General features: G+C 41.3%; 1 protein-coding gene across 1 annotated transcript in view; it reads left to right on the plus strand.

The window, feature by feature from the left end:
- Positions 1-3,670, plus strand: part of ephb3a (eph receptor B3a) — a 30,853-nt gene extending 27,183 nt beyond the window's left edge. Inside the window, exon 15 of the mRNA XM_071492251.1 lies at positions 1,908-3,670. Within this exon, the coding sequence (XP_071348352.1) occupies positions 1,908-2,019 (112 nt within the window). The 3' untranslated portion in view covers positions 2,020-3,670. The remainder of the gene's footprint in view (positions 1-1,907) is intronic.
- The last annotated feature ends 12,578 nt before the right edge of the window (positions 3,671-16,248 follow it).

The raw sequence follows: 16,248 nt of genomic DNA on the forward strand, positions 1-16,248 counted from the left end.
ACTGCAACATCTGACATCTGTGGAATCAGCAACAAAGAACAGGTAAAGGCAGAGTGAAGGCAGACATTTGTGGTGCAAATGTTACAATAAATATAACAAATTTGCAGGAACTCTAATCATTAAGTCTGCAATCTTGGCTGTGCTGTTGCAGTCTGTTGCTCTGTTGGCTGGCTTGGCAGCCACTGTAGCCGACCTTTGTTGAAAATATGTGCATTATGCTGCTGATTTTTCCACATAGGCACAAAATGCTTTTGAGGGTTTTCTACAATAGTACAAACACAAAAATGGGGATGATGCAATTCCCTCTCTTTCACCTTGTGTGAAATTGTCCCCTGCGCTGTATATGACAGCTGTGAAGCTGAGGATGAACACTCCTCCCGGTGCAGAGACGGGCAGCGCTATGCCTCTGGGTTGTTGGAATAAGATGTCACAGTAAAAAAAATATGGCTGGCCTAAAGAGAGGCACAACAAGGTTCATGCTTGTTGGATCTGGTTTGTTTTATACTTTTGCTTGATTTGAGAAAATACTTCCCCGAGCTGAAGGGTTTTGCTGCCAGACAGACGTTTTCTTCTTCTGTTCTCTTGGAAGTGCTGAAGTTGGCTTATTCACAGGTAGACGTCCTCGCCTTGACGAGATTCTCGCGATGACTCCAAATGTTTCAGCCATTTTTACTGATGCGTTTGTTCTGAATTTTGTTAGCCTGGCAGCCAGTCAACAGTATGATCAGTGCCGGTTTAGATGCTAGATCCTCAGCCCTGTAGTGATGTATAATGAATCAAACGCACATTCTCAACTCTGTGGCTCTGACTATGCGATAGTTTCCTGGTTCAGGCACAAAAGGCAGAATTCATCCATACAGTTTCCAAGTCTTGTGCCAGCTCCTTGGCTCACAGTTTCATTCTAACACCAAGCCCCAAGGGCGATTCCTATGCCAGGATTTGGGCTCAGTGAAACTAATTGTGTGTGGAAATGTAATGGCTGACCTCAGTTTAATTCTCTTATACTTGGCTGGATGCTGGAATATAGGTGATAGGACAGACAGCAGCCAGAGCTGCTGATGTGGAAAAGCAGGAAGTGATGAAGTGTGAGTAATAAGGGAGATTGAGGAGAAGCTAAAAGAGAGGAATGTGTTTAATTAGGTTGCTAATGAGCTTTTTAATGCATCAGGGGAGGGCGCGCCCGATGCCGTGATGGGCGAATAAGAGAGGGATATGTGTGTGTGTGTGTGTGTGTTTGATACTTGTGTGTGTATGTTATGCTTCGTGTCGCTGTGTGCAGATGACATGCCAATGATTAATTTATAGCCTCATCTGTATGCAACAGCAAGAGAGATAGACGAGAAGGAGCGGCAGGAAGAGAGGGAGAGAGAAAGGATCGTGTTGTCAGAGCATGATTTAGAGAGCGTCTCCTGTGTTTGCGTGTGCACGTGAGGCAGCGAAATGCTCACTGCTGCTCACCTGCCATTGGCTGTTCAATGATGTTGGGCCAGATAACAGAGGGAGGGGGAGGATATGAGATGGAGCGCAATCTGTAGAGTATCTTCAGCCACGAGGGCCTTAAAAACAAGGACACTGGCCGAGGAACAAAGGACACTCTGAGGCTGCCACGATTTCTCACGATAGCTGAGAAATACAAAATATAACTTTTATTAAAAGTGGAAATGTGACAAATAGATATGGCTTGGGATCTGAGCTGGACTTTGTTTACAGCAGCTGATGCTTGGGGCATATTCTCATGGTGCTGTTTTTGTATTGTTTATACTAAGCAGGATGTAGCTACACTGACACTGAGATGGATTTTTATCCACCTTCAATAAGATCACTTAGCGCAGTAATAATCAGCTGTATCTGTAGTTTAAAGTGTGTGTGTCAACCTGCTGCTGACCTGTGTGGCTTTGCGTTGGCAGGGACCTGCTGCGGCTCGGAGGAACACTGCCGGGACACAACAGAAAGAGTCCAGACAGCAGTCAGGAAATCGTTCGGCAACAGATGAGCCAAACTCTCCCCATCAGAGTGTGAGCTGCTGCAAACCCGGAGGATACAGAACGAATAATAAAAACTACCTAGAAACTCTGATGCAAAGAGCCTGATGTAAAATAAAAAGAAGAAAATAAAAGGAGGAAGCTCCGGCAACAGAGAACGAGGACCGTTTTTGGAGATTTCTTTCTGACTGGAGATTTAATGTCCGTTTAAAGACAACTTTTCATTGCAGTGTGTGTGTTCATTACTTGACACTTGTGGATTTGTGACTATTGACATAAAGCCAAACTTCCTATTGCCCCCTCTCAGGTTGTGTTTGCATGTCTGCATGTGTTTTCTGCTGGTTGGGAATCAATCCTTCCCTCTCCTCACCCTCAGACTGACGATGGGAGAGCTCACACAGATGATAGGATTCAGTGTCTAGATGATACAACAGTGCCAATTTACTCTTAAGACAGCTCGACATCTGTAGACCTTCAATCCAATCAATCTTTTTTCTTCTTTTTTTCCTAACCCAACCAACTATGTTCTTTTGTTTTTTGGAAACAAGAAAAAAAAACAACACACTTTTCATCTGCTTCCTCTTAAATACTGTCTTCCACATGTACTGGGAGATATACGTGTTACAAATCTGTACAAAGCATCTGAGTCTTCACACCGTCTCTCCCCCTCTCTGTCAGAGGAGAGATGTAACTGACACTGTGCGGGACACATCATGTGCATGCCAAAGTGGAAGCTTCTTCATGAGAAAAGTACAAATAAGTTCCACATTAAGTGTTGCTTTGGTGGCATTTTGCTGTATGGACTTTAACGTCCATGTTTTCTTAATCTTATTTGATTCATATACGCATTGTTTTGAATGCTAAGTTATTATCTGTTATTGCAAAGAGGTGTTTTTTTTGTGTTTCTTTTTTTTTTACAAGTACCGAGGGCTTAACTTTTTTATTACAATGGTTGATTTTTTTTCTCACACATTAACTAACCAGACAGACATGAATGAGTGAATTAAAGAGGAAAAATTCTGCTCAGACAGAAGAAATACCTTTAAAAACACTGAGGACACTGTCGAGATCGCAGTTTGGGATTTCTTTCTTCCTTTTTTTAATTTTTTTTTTTTATAAAAAGCGCCCGTGGGAGTGCTGTGTTGTATATCTTACTTTGGCAAATGTGTTGCAGATCAGCGAGAATTAAAAAGGTCACAATCCAGATGATAGCTTCATGACCTTAATATTGACCTGACCTACAAACACTAGTGTAGAACAAATCACTCATTGGTTCATTTCTCCTGACATGTATTTTCTTCAGCACGCCGGCTATCAGCGCAGTTACTAGTTAAAACAACTGCCTGTGTATAATACTATATTTCTATTAGACCAATCTGCTCAGCATTTACAACTATCTGACCTGACTCTGGCCTCTCTATGACCCTCATTTATATGCTTGTTTGTTTATTGTGGAGGAGCAAGCAAATGGAGAAATTACAGTTTAATGGTCATTACATATCTGAAACTATATGTCACAATGAAAGAACAAAATGAAATGTGTGTCTGTTATGGCAGACTTTTTCCTGTGCAATTAAAGGTGTATTAGATTGTAAAAAAAAAAAAAATGCCAGAAAACTAGAACAAAAATAAGCATTTCTCTTTCAGTATTTTTACGATAATCATATGCAAATAAATTATTAAATGGATCTCTGGTATTCTCTTTGATTTTTCTGCGGGTTCACTAGGCTGAAGTTCCAGGTCTCCTCTCATCCGGCCAAGGGATGAAAAGAGGGAATAGTAAGTGTGTTTTACCTCCTCAGTCAGAATATCACAGCAGCTTTGGATGGACTCATTAAGATTTAAGATTAATCAAAGGCCGGTCCACGCAGCTCGCCAATTAGCGAGACCACAGGACTATTCTGGGGATTTCAGTCTCTGTTGCTGCTGGAGAGGCTTCAACGAAGCAAAGTTAATCTGGCTTCACACCAAATGTCAGTGTTGTTTGGCTTTAATCTGTCAACCAGGACGCAAACCGGGTCTCCTTCCATAGCACTGCAGATGAGTGAAGCTGTCACCTTCTGTTTTTATTGACTGAGAGGAAGCTCATCTATGGGGAATAGTGGGGTTTGCACTGAGGGTTCATACTTAACCATTTCTGACTGGCTGCTCAGACAGCAGCTGTATGATCATCCACCAAAGGGAGGACTTGGTGGTGTTGTGTTCTCCACATGTTCTTTAATCATGTCTGCTGCTCTCACAGGATGTACACACACCAGGTCAACACAAAGGCCCACAGGAGCACACACTTCAGAATGTGCAATATATGCAGACACCGAGCCAGTGAGTGTAATTCCACTGGGCGATCTACGAAGCGTGGCATTTATCCTGTGTGCCAAAGCTTTGCAGGCAGATACCAGACAAATGCTTTGTGGTGGTATAGCTGCTCTTTCTGTTGATGCAAGAGAGAAGATGTGCGGAGATGTTTGACCTTGGAGGAGAATATTATGCATACATACCAAATGAGGAGGAACTCTTCCAGTGAAAGGTTGTATTTTTATACAACCTGTTTTGAAGAACACCCAGCTTTTTAATCAAGCTCTGAAACACAAGAGGAGCATCTTTTAAATCTGTTTGCTTGGCATTTTCTGTTACATCTAAGATCTGACACAATGTCAAAAGTGAGATTTTGCATCCTGTTTACCATTAAACATTTGAGGCGTTTCCAGCTTCACAGCCCGCTGTGGCTGGCTGCTTACACCAGAGACAACAGTCGCAGCCCTCCATCTCCGCTGAGCTGGAGTTGTTTTTCACTTCTGCATCTTAAAGATGATGCAAAATGGCAGCAAACCTAAAGGAAAATATCTCATTATCGTATTACAGACCATTAAGTGATGAGGAATCAGCTGCGACAGTTTCTCACTGAGATTTTAATGAGCGCGCTTGGTCTAGTGAAAGCTGAGGAAGTGATGGCAGGATGACAGACAGTTTTTATTTCATGGCTGGTGGTTGCTCGTCAGTGACCAGACAGTCTGCAGTTAAACGTCAAATCCCTACATCACCAGAGTGATCCCGACGATTACTGCAAGATTAACAGCAGCTCTGCCGCTATACCGGATGTAGGCTACATAATCACGCACGAACACCAACCAAGACAGGACACATAAAAACACATAGGCACACCACAAACACACATTCAAATGCATAACTCTACATGCTCGTGCACTCACACAGATCTGCTGGATTGGCAGTGATTTGTTAGATTTAGCAGCATCTACTTGTGTACCCCTTCTGAATGCACCAGTCAGTTCTCTTCCAAGCTCAAAGCACTCATTTGCCATCCTGTCCAAAGCAAGTTTAATGCCTCCAATTACAGGGGGTCTGCAAGCAGGCAGATTTGGAGCGAGGAGGCTTGGCAGGAGAGTTTGCTACGCATCAGGGCCTTTTAACAGAGAAGTGATTTGCTGCTGCTGGTGCTGAAGCTGCCTGTACCGGCTCATCAATGGAAAACTACCCTCTTTATGGTGAAGCGCATGCAGCACTAAGCCGAAGCTGTGAGGAGAGACACAAAAATATCAGGCTTTTTAACGACTCGGTACTGGCTCTTTTTCACACCGTGCAGAGGAATTTCTGTGCATCTCTGCACTGCAAGCACAAGTAGAAATCAAGGTCTTTTCAGCAATATTTTCTATGTCATAGGGGCTCTGTTTTAATTAAGGTGTCATCATGTGGAGGCAGCAAACGAAGGAAACAGTACATCCACGCAAGATAGCTGCAGTAAAGCTGAAACGTACATGACATGGTGCAATAAATACTGTATATGTGAGAGTCAGGCATCACCAATATGTTACTTTGCTTTGATTTCACTTTGACAACCACGAATTTGTGTTCATCTCGCTGCTTTTTAAAGGTTAGTTACACTGCTCTAAAGTTTTCTTTGTATTAATCCCAAAGTGGCAGGTTTTAATAATGCATATTCATATCATCAATAATATGCTCCAGAATTAGAGCTGTAGAGTGTGTCTCGATGAAGCACAACCTACATGATCACTTTCAGCTCTCCGCATGGCATAAAAAATGAATTACTGCAGCTGTAGTTCATTCTGTCAACTAAAAATATTCTCGAATATGTAATATATTACTCACTTAAAGGTAGCCAGAGACATTAATTTAATTTTCCCTATTGACAGACACTAATTAACCAATAAGAACCTTTAGGAAGTAGTATATAATTTCCCTTTTTGCCCATAAATCTACAATTAAGAATAAAGCTAATAAAGTTATGGGACATTCTTCTTTTTTAATCTAAATTAATGGATTACATTTAGCATTTCTTGTAACCAGATTATTGTAATCTTGTTAAAGATAATCCGTCATTCCCTAACCCTGGTCTTCAAGTATTACATCTGAACATTTCAGCGTGACAGCTGGCAGTAAATGCGACCATAATCTCTGCTGCAGCATCAAGACTAATGAAAAATACAAATGGGGAGCTACAAACATCTCATTACAGAAATACAGCAAAATAATTTTCCCCTCAAATGATTTGTTCACATTTAATTAAAAAAGCTGCAACACAGAAACATCCTCACACACACGTACACACACGTCTGTGGTGGTAAATAATGCTTCCCAATTTCTCCTTTACCTCCCAGCACTCCTCATAAAAGCCCTCACTGTGGCAGGAACTGATGATTAGCATGACAGTGCACTTTGTGCTCAGAGAGGCCTCCCCACCTCTGTCTGTCTGTGGCTCAGTCTCTGCAGTGTGTGATCCATTAAGCCCTGACCATTGATTAACGGGTGTCAGTACCCTGTTGGGTTTAAAGGACGGTATACTGTGCATCAGAAAAGTGGCTGCTCGCTGATAACCCCTCTCCATCGCTCCACCTCTGATACATTACTGATGCTGCCGGGGCTGCTGATCTCTAGGCCACAGCCACCCACAGTTTGAGGAGAATCAGCGGGGACAGAGCAGCGAATGAGGTCAGGAGGAGGAAAAGAGCAGGGGAGAAAAGGAGGCGAGTGCAAGGATGAAGAGGAATTGGGGATAAGTCACTGTTGCCTGTTAGTTGAAATCTTTGCAGTCTTTGTAGCACGCTAGCTGTGTTACGGACCATTTCATGGCTGGGGCCAACATCTCCGCAGATTACCTGGCACATGGTTTTTAGGCCAAGAAATAGTGAAACCAGAACTTCCACTTTCTGTAAAAGTCATTAAAAATCCCACAGACATCCAGCTTTGGACGTGCGTCATGTGATTCAGTCCACATGTCTAGATATGGATGGCCATTTCTATGTCTCTGTGCCTGTTTTCAGGTTGTCTGTCCACCCGTCCCATTCTCATGAGCGCGATATCTCAGTAACGCCTTGACGGAACTTCTTCAAACTTGGCACAAACATTCACTTGGACTCAGTGATGAATCAATTAGATTTTGGTGGTCAATTGGTGGTGACAGTTTGTAGTCTTATTCTGACTGGTTGGTTGGTTGCCTTATTCTTTTTTTTTTTTTTTTTTTTTTTTTTTGGGCTTTTTTATGCCTTTATTTATTATAGACAAGTGGAGACTGACAGGAAAGGGGGTAGAGAGAAGGGAATGACATGCAGGAAAGACTCGGACTGGTCGGGAGTCGAACCAGCAACTGCCTGCCAAGAGCGTCTTACACTCAACATGGTACGCGCCCTAACCACTCGACTACCAGCCTTATTCGTATTGCTTAATTTGTAGCTGTGTTCTGATTGGTTGAAGACCTGACCTCAAAAAAAATGAATTGTGAACACAATATCTCTGGAACTCCCCACAGGAATACCTCAAATTTGGTACCAACATTCACTTGGACTCAAGGATTAGATTAGATTTTGGTGGGCAAAGGTCAAAGGTCAAGGTCACTGTGACCGCATAAGATACGTTTTTAGCCATAGCTCAAGAATTCACACAGTAATTATGACAAAGCTTTACACAACTGGTTAATATTTTAAATGACAAACAGGGATATAAGCTGAAGCTACTCTGAGTGGCAGAGGGGTACAACCCATAAACCCTAGACCACTTAGCAAGTTCTGTTGTGGATGTTGTTAATGTCTTAGTGAATGAAAAGTAAACCAGAGGAACCCACTTTATTTACTCACAGTCCAATGAAAGTAATGTTCAATGAGAGGGCTAACAGAGGCTAGTCTGGACGTGACATCAGGACTTCAGCTCTCTGAAGTCTGGCACATAAAACCCCCTGTGACATGGCTAATTGTCATTTTTATACTTGCACAGATTAAACCAACAAGATATTACCCGTTAATTGGTGAGCGTTGGAGGTTCTGGTAGATGGATTTTGTTACTGTTGGACAGAGCCAGGCTACTGCCTGTTTTTCCAGTCTCTGTGCTAAGAAACCAGCCACTGCTTCCAGGTACATATTTACCCTGACACGACATGAGAGTGGTATCAATTCGGCAAGAAAAGAAATAAATTCCAAGCTGCTCTCTTAATTGGTGGCTGCTTCTGTGACTGTAGTGGGGTAAAGATGTGGCATTTCACAGCTGAGTTGTATGTGTGATCAACTAGGAGGCCGTGACTGTGCTGTCGCTTTGCCATGAGGTGAAGAATCATCAGACACTGTGACAGTGTCTATTCTACACTGTAAAAATATAACAGAATCCAGCCAGATGCAGCATCTAAAGGGCTACATCAGACTGCCAGGGTGGGTTTCAAAGCACCAAAGCAGTGAGCTCCTGGTGAAAAGAGGGGCCAACACAGATCATTAGCATGCATGTGAATGGGATGGAAAGAAAGACCAGATTATGCATTTGTATGTTTGCTGATGAGATAGAGGGGTTTAGGTCCCTCAGCCCAGTTTGAATCACAAATCCCCACCAGGGGAGGGGAAAGGCCATGGATAGAGAAGGAAGAGACAGACTTTGGGCTTTTGAGTAAACGTGGTGGGGGTGTGTGATGCTGTGGTTTCAGAGCAGATGTCCCAAATTGGCAAAGAAAAGGAAAGAAGACCAAAGGGATTGGTGGATCCCGGGCTTAACTCCTATCTTTCTAAATCTGCAAAGTATCTGTGTGGAGCATCAGGGCGGTTCACACCACCAGGCTGCCAGTCAAAGTTTTGAGAGGTTGTTTTCTGAGCCCCTTTTGTTGTGGCCTGTGGGGCGTGTTAGCAACAAGGCTGTGAGTGAGAAGGCTGGCTGGCTGGCTTCAGGGACTCTCCTCTACATGTGGAGGGCTTTACAGTTCGCTGGCAAGATGAGGAGAGACAAGTAACAAAAACACTTCCTCCCCGTCCGAGCGCAGAGCAGCGACAAGCCAGTATGTCGCACTGTCTTGTCCTGTTACCGGGGTCAGCGGCGCCGATGTTGACAGTGATATGTGTCTCTGCAAGTTTGTAATTAAATGGGAAGAAGCTGGTTGACTGAAATGCAGCGTGATCTCTTTTTGTCTACAATGTCACAAAGAGACACAAACACACACACGCACACAGGCAGATTCTTATTGCCTGAAACTACCTGTATATTTGAAATAAATGGCCTGCCAAGCATTTGATGGCTTGGCTAGAAATCCCAAATGCTTATATTGCCTTGGCTGCTTTCAAGTAATCATCCCCATGGTAACACCTGACACCAGCTATTCATCATGCAGCCCATATAAACTCCAGCATATTCTCAACAACAAGTCACACCGTCAACTTTTTATACCTGCTGCTGACAAATGGCCACACAAAACATGTCTGTGCACGATGATCCATTCAAAATCAAATCCCCTTATTAAAGCTTAGCTGCGGTGTGTGTGTCCGCTGTGTGTGTGTGTGTGTGTGTGTGTGTGTCATGTTGCATCATGCACTTCCCACAACATTAACTGTCAGTCGTTAGCATTAATGTGACAGGTGAAAGTGAATTTGTTAAGATGGCACTGACTATAGTTTATATCAGCCAGTCGAGTGTGCTGCAGCGTTACTGGATGAATATTCAGGAATCAGAGCCTCATTTAGCATTAACACAAGCAAAAATGGAAATCCTTTGGCTTTAAATTAAACGAGATGAGGCTGTACACGCTGCACAAATAGTCCTACTGTATGTAGCTGTTACTTTTTTTTCACTCTCTCGCTGTGTTTCAACCATCTGTCAGTGATATTGATGTTTCTCACAGAGGGCTACAGGGCACAGGATGAAGGAAAGGAACGAGAGTGAGGAAATATTTGTGGGATCTAGTCATGCACATCTTCTCATCACTCCTTCGCACTGAGTCTAGGGATAGATATAGAGACCTGAGGTGTTATCTGGATGCTGGGCAGTAATCAGTTTTAGTCGGTGGTGAGAATTACATACGTAAAAGTTGCCATTCAACAATAACAATACAATAAAAATACTCACCTACATATAACAATGATCTTGTACGTACTTATGTTAAATTCCAACCTGCAAAGTGACTGTAGCTAAAATAAATGTAGTGGAATAAGAGTTGAACCTCAAAGCATCTCAAAATACTTAAGGACAGTTGTGGAGTGAATGTACCAAGTTACATCTCACCACTTGTTAGCAATGCTAATGATGTAGCTTTATGGATAGCAATGTTGGTCTTTTAGTCCAACCAATTTGGTTCATACTAAAATATCTCAAAAGCTATTGGATGGATTACCATTAAATTCTTTGCAGGCACCAGAGAATAAATCCTAATGACTTTGGTGATCCTCTTATTTTTACTCTAGCACCAATAAGGTTAATCTTGGTGGTTTTCAGTGAAATATAGTATATAATGGATGGATTTACATTTTGATATGACTTTGTGATTCTTTAACTTTTCATCTGATGCCATCTTGTCAAAACTGGATGACGACTAAATATTTGGAAAAAGTAATGACATCAGCCTCAGCTGTGGTGTTTAGTGCCAATTAGCAAATGTTCGTATGCTAACACACCGAACTAAAACAGTGAACACGTGCTGTGTCTCAATTTGTGTACTTCCATACTGACACTAGATGTTTTGGGTGGATGAGTGTGTTCACATTGACAAGCATGATAACATGTGAAGTACCAGGATGTTGTGCTCAAAACAAAAAAGGTGAATGTAAAACAATGGGCACTTCTCACCCTCAACAGTCGCTATCCTGGCTACATAGCAGAAGGGGAATAGTTTCAGACCTGTACAAACAGCAATTGAGGAAGAAGGACAAGTCGACGGTGCTGATTTCGATGTCGTATGGCTTCGGGCACTTACAGATTCATTTGAAGTCAAGTGAGCAAAGCGCCCGGCAGGTGGGTAACAATCACTGCAATGATCATTTCTGGTGAGTGCACAACGGCAGCGTTTGATTTGGGACGACACTGCCCCGTCCAAATTCACACACTGCACCGCTGAGTGTACCGTGAAGTGCGACATGTGAGTGTGCTGATTTGAGACACAGCACAGTGTTAGCATTGTCAGCATGAACATGTTAGCATGCTGACGTTAGCATTCAGCTCATCACGCCACTGTGCTGTAGTACAGCCTCAGCGTCATCAAACTAAACCAAGATAGTGAACAATCTGAAATAACTCCTCATTCACTCACACACTCAGGAGTTAAATCTACAGCGAGCAACAAACTGAGATTTTGGTCACTTGTGTATAAGGGGATTTATATAGGGACTGATGTGATTAGGACATCAACTGCATAGCATTAATGTGTGAACACTGACATAAGGAACATGTTAGTATTGTGAGCCTCACACAGCCACAAAACCAGACTTCTTTAAATCTAGATGTCAGGTGGTTTTTCCAAAAGTCTACAAAGTATTTTTAAGTCATAATTTGGCACGAAAAAAAAGTGCTGCTTTTTTAAAGGGTTGTCGAGCCACAATTTTGCAGTTCATTGTTTTTGTGCAGTGAGTTTTTGTGGAGTAGAAGAAAGCTTTGCTCCTGACTGCTGTGCTCCCTATCTGTGGACTGCAGATAATGAGGTGGTATCTGTTAGCTGGAAGAGAGCAGCCCAGCCGGACCACAGCATCAGTCCGCAGAGAATCGGCATCTCATGTAGTCAAACAGTAGCATAAGGTTTTGTGCGGTACATCCTGAATTCCTCCAGGTTTAATGTCTCCATCAAAAGAAGATCAAAAGGAAGGGATTAGAGCAACATAACAGAGGTAAGTGTGGAGAGGAGTCTTTGCTAAACTCCAGAGCGCTTTTGATAGTGCTCATCCCTGCCAAACCGTAGCCATGGCAACAGTGGAGAGGGAAGTGTGCGGCATTGATAAGAGTGCGACAGGGGATGAAGGGGTTGACAGATCATTTTGGAGAAGTCTGACCCTTCTGCGGAAGGACCGTCGTCTTGTCTGGGAAATTAATACCATACGCAGATGGTGTGTAGAGATTGACAGTCTCAATTCTCTCTGTGGGAGCAATTTAACACATATCATACTACAAAGTGTTAACTTCAGACACTAGTGAGGGTATTTTCACACTGTAAATGTCTGTGACTGTGGGTCTCTTCTTCGAGTCCTTTAGGATTTATCTACTGTGCCAAGCTTACTCTGCTGCACATTGTTAGGAGAATATGCACAAAACCCCACTGCCATGCCTTTAGCCAGGCTTTAGCACGGTGCCGCAGTACCTGATGTCATGCAGACATAGACGTTCAACATCAAGGGCTCCAGTTTAGAAAGGGCAGGATCACATAAGGCAACAAATTAAATATCGACTCTCTTGCTCTTTGCTAATTTGTCAAAACCACATTTCTTGCATAGTAGGATTTTGTGTAAAAAAAAAAAAAAAAGACTGTAAAAAGAAAACCCCTGGGAACACTTCATTTCCTCTCTTCATTTCTTAACACATCAAGAGAGAGAAAAAGAGGAAGAGGAAGAGCAGTGTACAGTAGAAGGGCCTCCAGCCTGCCTCAGGGGCAGCAAGCCGGATACAGCGTATGACTTGACAAACAACGTTAGTTTTTGCACCACTGATTCAGGCAGAGTGTACTTAATTAGTAAAAATGGACACTAATTGAGCCCCAGCTGTATGTTGAAAAAAAAAAAAAAAAAGATGTGAATCTCTGAGCACACACCAACCCAAGAGCTCCGAGTCTCTCTGATCCTCCTCTCCCCCCTGAGCTCCGTCTGTTCACTCACTGAGCGTAGCGGCTTGTTAGCACACTGGGAGATTTGTAAGGATAATGAAAAGTCAGGAGAAGATGGGAGATTCAGCATGAAGAAGAGAGACTTGTTCTTTACTGGACAACATGTCCTGCAAGTGTTGATGTAGCACCAAAAAAACATCAAATTTTCATGACCAATAATATATGAGTTACATGATTTACTATTCTCTTATGTCAAAATCAAGCTATGGGATTGCACTGTGCATTTCAGAATACACAGAGATTGTTTTTTTTGCAGCATCATTTGCACATTTCGTCCAGAGAAGGAGTGTCAAACAGTAAATATGATTTCAGGATCTCAGCCAGACTGAGTCAGCGGCTGCAGATAAATGAATGAACACAACAAACTTGAAAGCTGACTTTACTAAAACATGTAAATGAGCTTTTTGCTATGCTAATGAAAATGTAAATTTCCCCCCCAAAAAATAAACTTTACAGCCAGAAGGCAAAGTAGAAACAGTTAAATACAGTGAATTTGTCTTTTCACGTCCACAAGGAGGTTTCATGTTTTTACACTGAACACAAATCAGTGGAAATGATTTATGCTTTGTTTTAGCATCTTATCTGTCCATGTTTATTTCAGTATATGTTTATTTTCACATGATAATTGCCTTTAATTGTGATACCATACTGACAGATGTTTCACATCATGTTGTTACACACAGATGCTCTCAAACATCACACAGAATGATCATGATCATTAAAATCATTACATTTGTGTCACAGTGGTTTGTTCTTTTACAGTCATCAGCTTCATGCACTATGTGGCCTAATGTCTCCCTTTAGACCCACTTAGCGATTTATCAGTTGAAAAACAATTTATGGCATGCACTTTAGGTCAAGAAAAAGTTACAGTGTTGCCTCAGATAGATTTCTAAACTCTCTAAAGAATCATCTCTTTAATATTCAGCCTGATTTTGCACACACAGCCGTCATACAGCTGCTGACGTCTTAAGTAAGGTCAAATGGCTAATCCAATCAGCCCTCTGAAACTGCATAATGTTTCAGAAAACATAATAATGCATGACATGCTCACACTTAATAATCTACTTTTCCTGTAATAAGACATCATTCCAATTAGCAATATGCCAGAAAACATGTAAATCTGTGTAGATGTACATGATTAAACTATTATAACTAGTTAAGATGAATTATTCATGGTGAGTATGTTATGTCATGTTACACAGACACGAGTTTCTCTTGCTTTTCATTCTTACTACTTCATGTATAAAAGATGGTCAGTCTGAAGGCCATCTGCACTGTGTTGATGCTGACTGTTCATAGCCTGCAAGCTCTTCAGAAATGTGCCTTTTTAACTAAGCTAAACTCAGTATAGTTACACAGATTTTCTGTTTCTAAGAAAAAATGCTTTCTTGTGAGTTATCGTGTCCTCATCAACTCATCAAAGTGTTGGCAGGAATTCAGATTGTAGGACGGTAGAAGAAGAGACTTTCCCGCTGTTGTTGGTAAAAACAATCAGGCAGAGAAACAGCAACTGAGAGAGCACAAGAGAGACCATATGTGTGTGTACAGATGTGTGTTAAAGTAAAGAGGTAGAACATTAATGGAAAAGCTGTTTTTCACACAGTAAATAATCATAGAAATCATGTATATTTAATAATAATTTGGTGTTACATTGATCGACGCAGGCTGTATAATGTATGCTCTGGTTCTGTTTTGTTTGTTTAACAAACTTGGAGAAAATAACCCTGATGATGTCATAGTGATGTCACCAGGGGTATCTCAGTCTGAGCTTGGCAACTGGGCAAAGTTTGAACAAAAAAACCTGCTTTGTAATCTGGTGGTATGGAGTTTGAAAGACGCATTAACTCACCAGAAAGGGAGGGTCTCACATAAGAAGCGTTTGAGGTGTATTATGGGAAATGGAGGATCTAGTGTTTTTGGAGCCTACACTGAGGACTAAAAATCAGGATGTCCCTGCTTCTTTGGCTTCTTTTTTAGATTTGTCTCTCGCAAGTTCTCCAGCTCAATGAAAGCACAATATTAAATCACTGGATGCATCTTTAAGTCTGGTACAATTTAAAGAGAACAGGTTCAACAGGAGGAGTGCTTTTTGCTTTCACACACTTCGGCGGAGCAGAAATTGAATCAGTGTCACTTGAAACTGAATTTATAGTCAAGCACTGATCTCATTACACTTTTATGACTTACATTATGTTTTTCCTATACACACACATATCATGAGCAATTTGTGGTTCAGTGTCTCTTGTCACCAACTGCTTTCCTTAAACATTTATGGTACCACTTTTTAATAATAAGCTACCATTTATAGTGGGTCCATAAGTTATGAGTGACTAATTATGGCTGTATCAATAGTTAATAAATAATTTACTGAAGCTTGATGGATTAGTTATAAGCCATAAATAAGAACAACTCTTGAGTTGCCAGCTTGTGAAAGATTCCTTTGATTGAACTTACATGGACCAAATATTAAAATATTAATATTCTATTAATGAATTACTATTTCCAAATAAAAGTGTTAAACACTTGCCAAAGTTACAGCTGATCTGTAAAACATTAGAAAATAATAAAACCAGGTTTTTAGTAACAAAAAAAGAATTGGCTCATATTCTGCCTTAAAATCCTGAATAACCACAATCTCTTATTATAGCTTGTTTTGTATTCAGTGTGTCATGGACACACTCATACAGTGTAGTAGAGGACAGAACTTTCACTAAATGTCCTTTAATAATAATTTGACACTGTCCTTTGGTAATCATAATAGTTAAGTTAAATCCTTTAATAAATCTAGTAATAAGTGATATATGATATACCCCAGTGTATTCCCGTTCTTGCATACAAAAGAGTGAAAACAAGATTAATTAAGTTGCTTTTAAGCCTTTTTGAATTGTGGTTTTTACAGTAAGGTTCTTTTTAAAGTCTGTGTCTTACAGCTGCAGTTGATCCTCTCTCTGTTATAGCGGTGGAAAACACACACCTTTTTCTCCAGTGATTTCCATTTCAGACTGAAAAAGACTACAGCAAGGACCAGAGTTTAATCTAATTCTTGCCACTTGAATTTGCAACGTTATTTTTCAAAATGTCCTGTACAGGTAACCAGCAGCTGCTGCACAATCAAAACAAGATATGAAAGTCTAGTGAAGTGAAGGGCACATGTGATTTAATTAGGAGGTAGATTTTACCAAGTGC

This window comes from Trachinotus anak, unplaced genomic scaffold, assembly GCF_046630095.1.
Source record: "Trachinotus anak isolate AG129_WGS33_773 ecotype Australia unplaced genomic scaffold, CSIRO_AGI_Tana_v1 ptg000012l, whole genome shotgun sequence".
In the NCBI taxonomy this organism is placed as follows: Eukaryota; Metazoa; Chordata; class Actinopteri; order Carangiformes; family Carangidae; genus Trachinotus; species Trachinotus anak.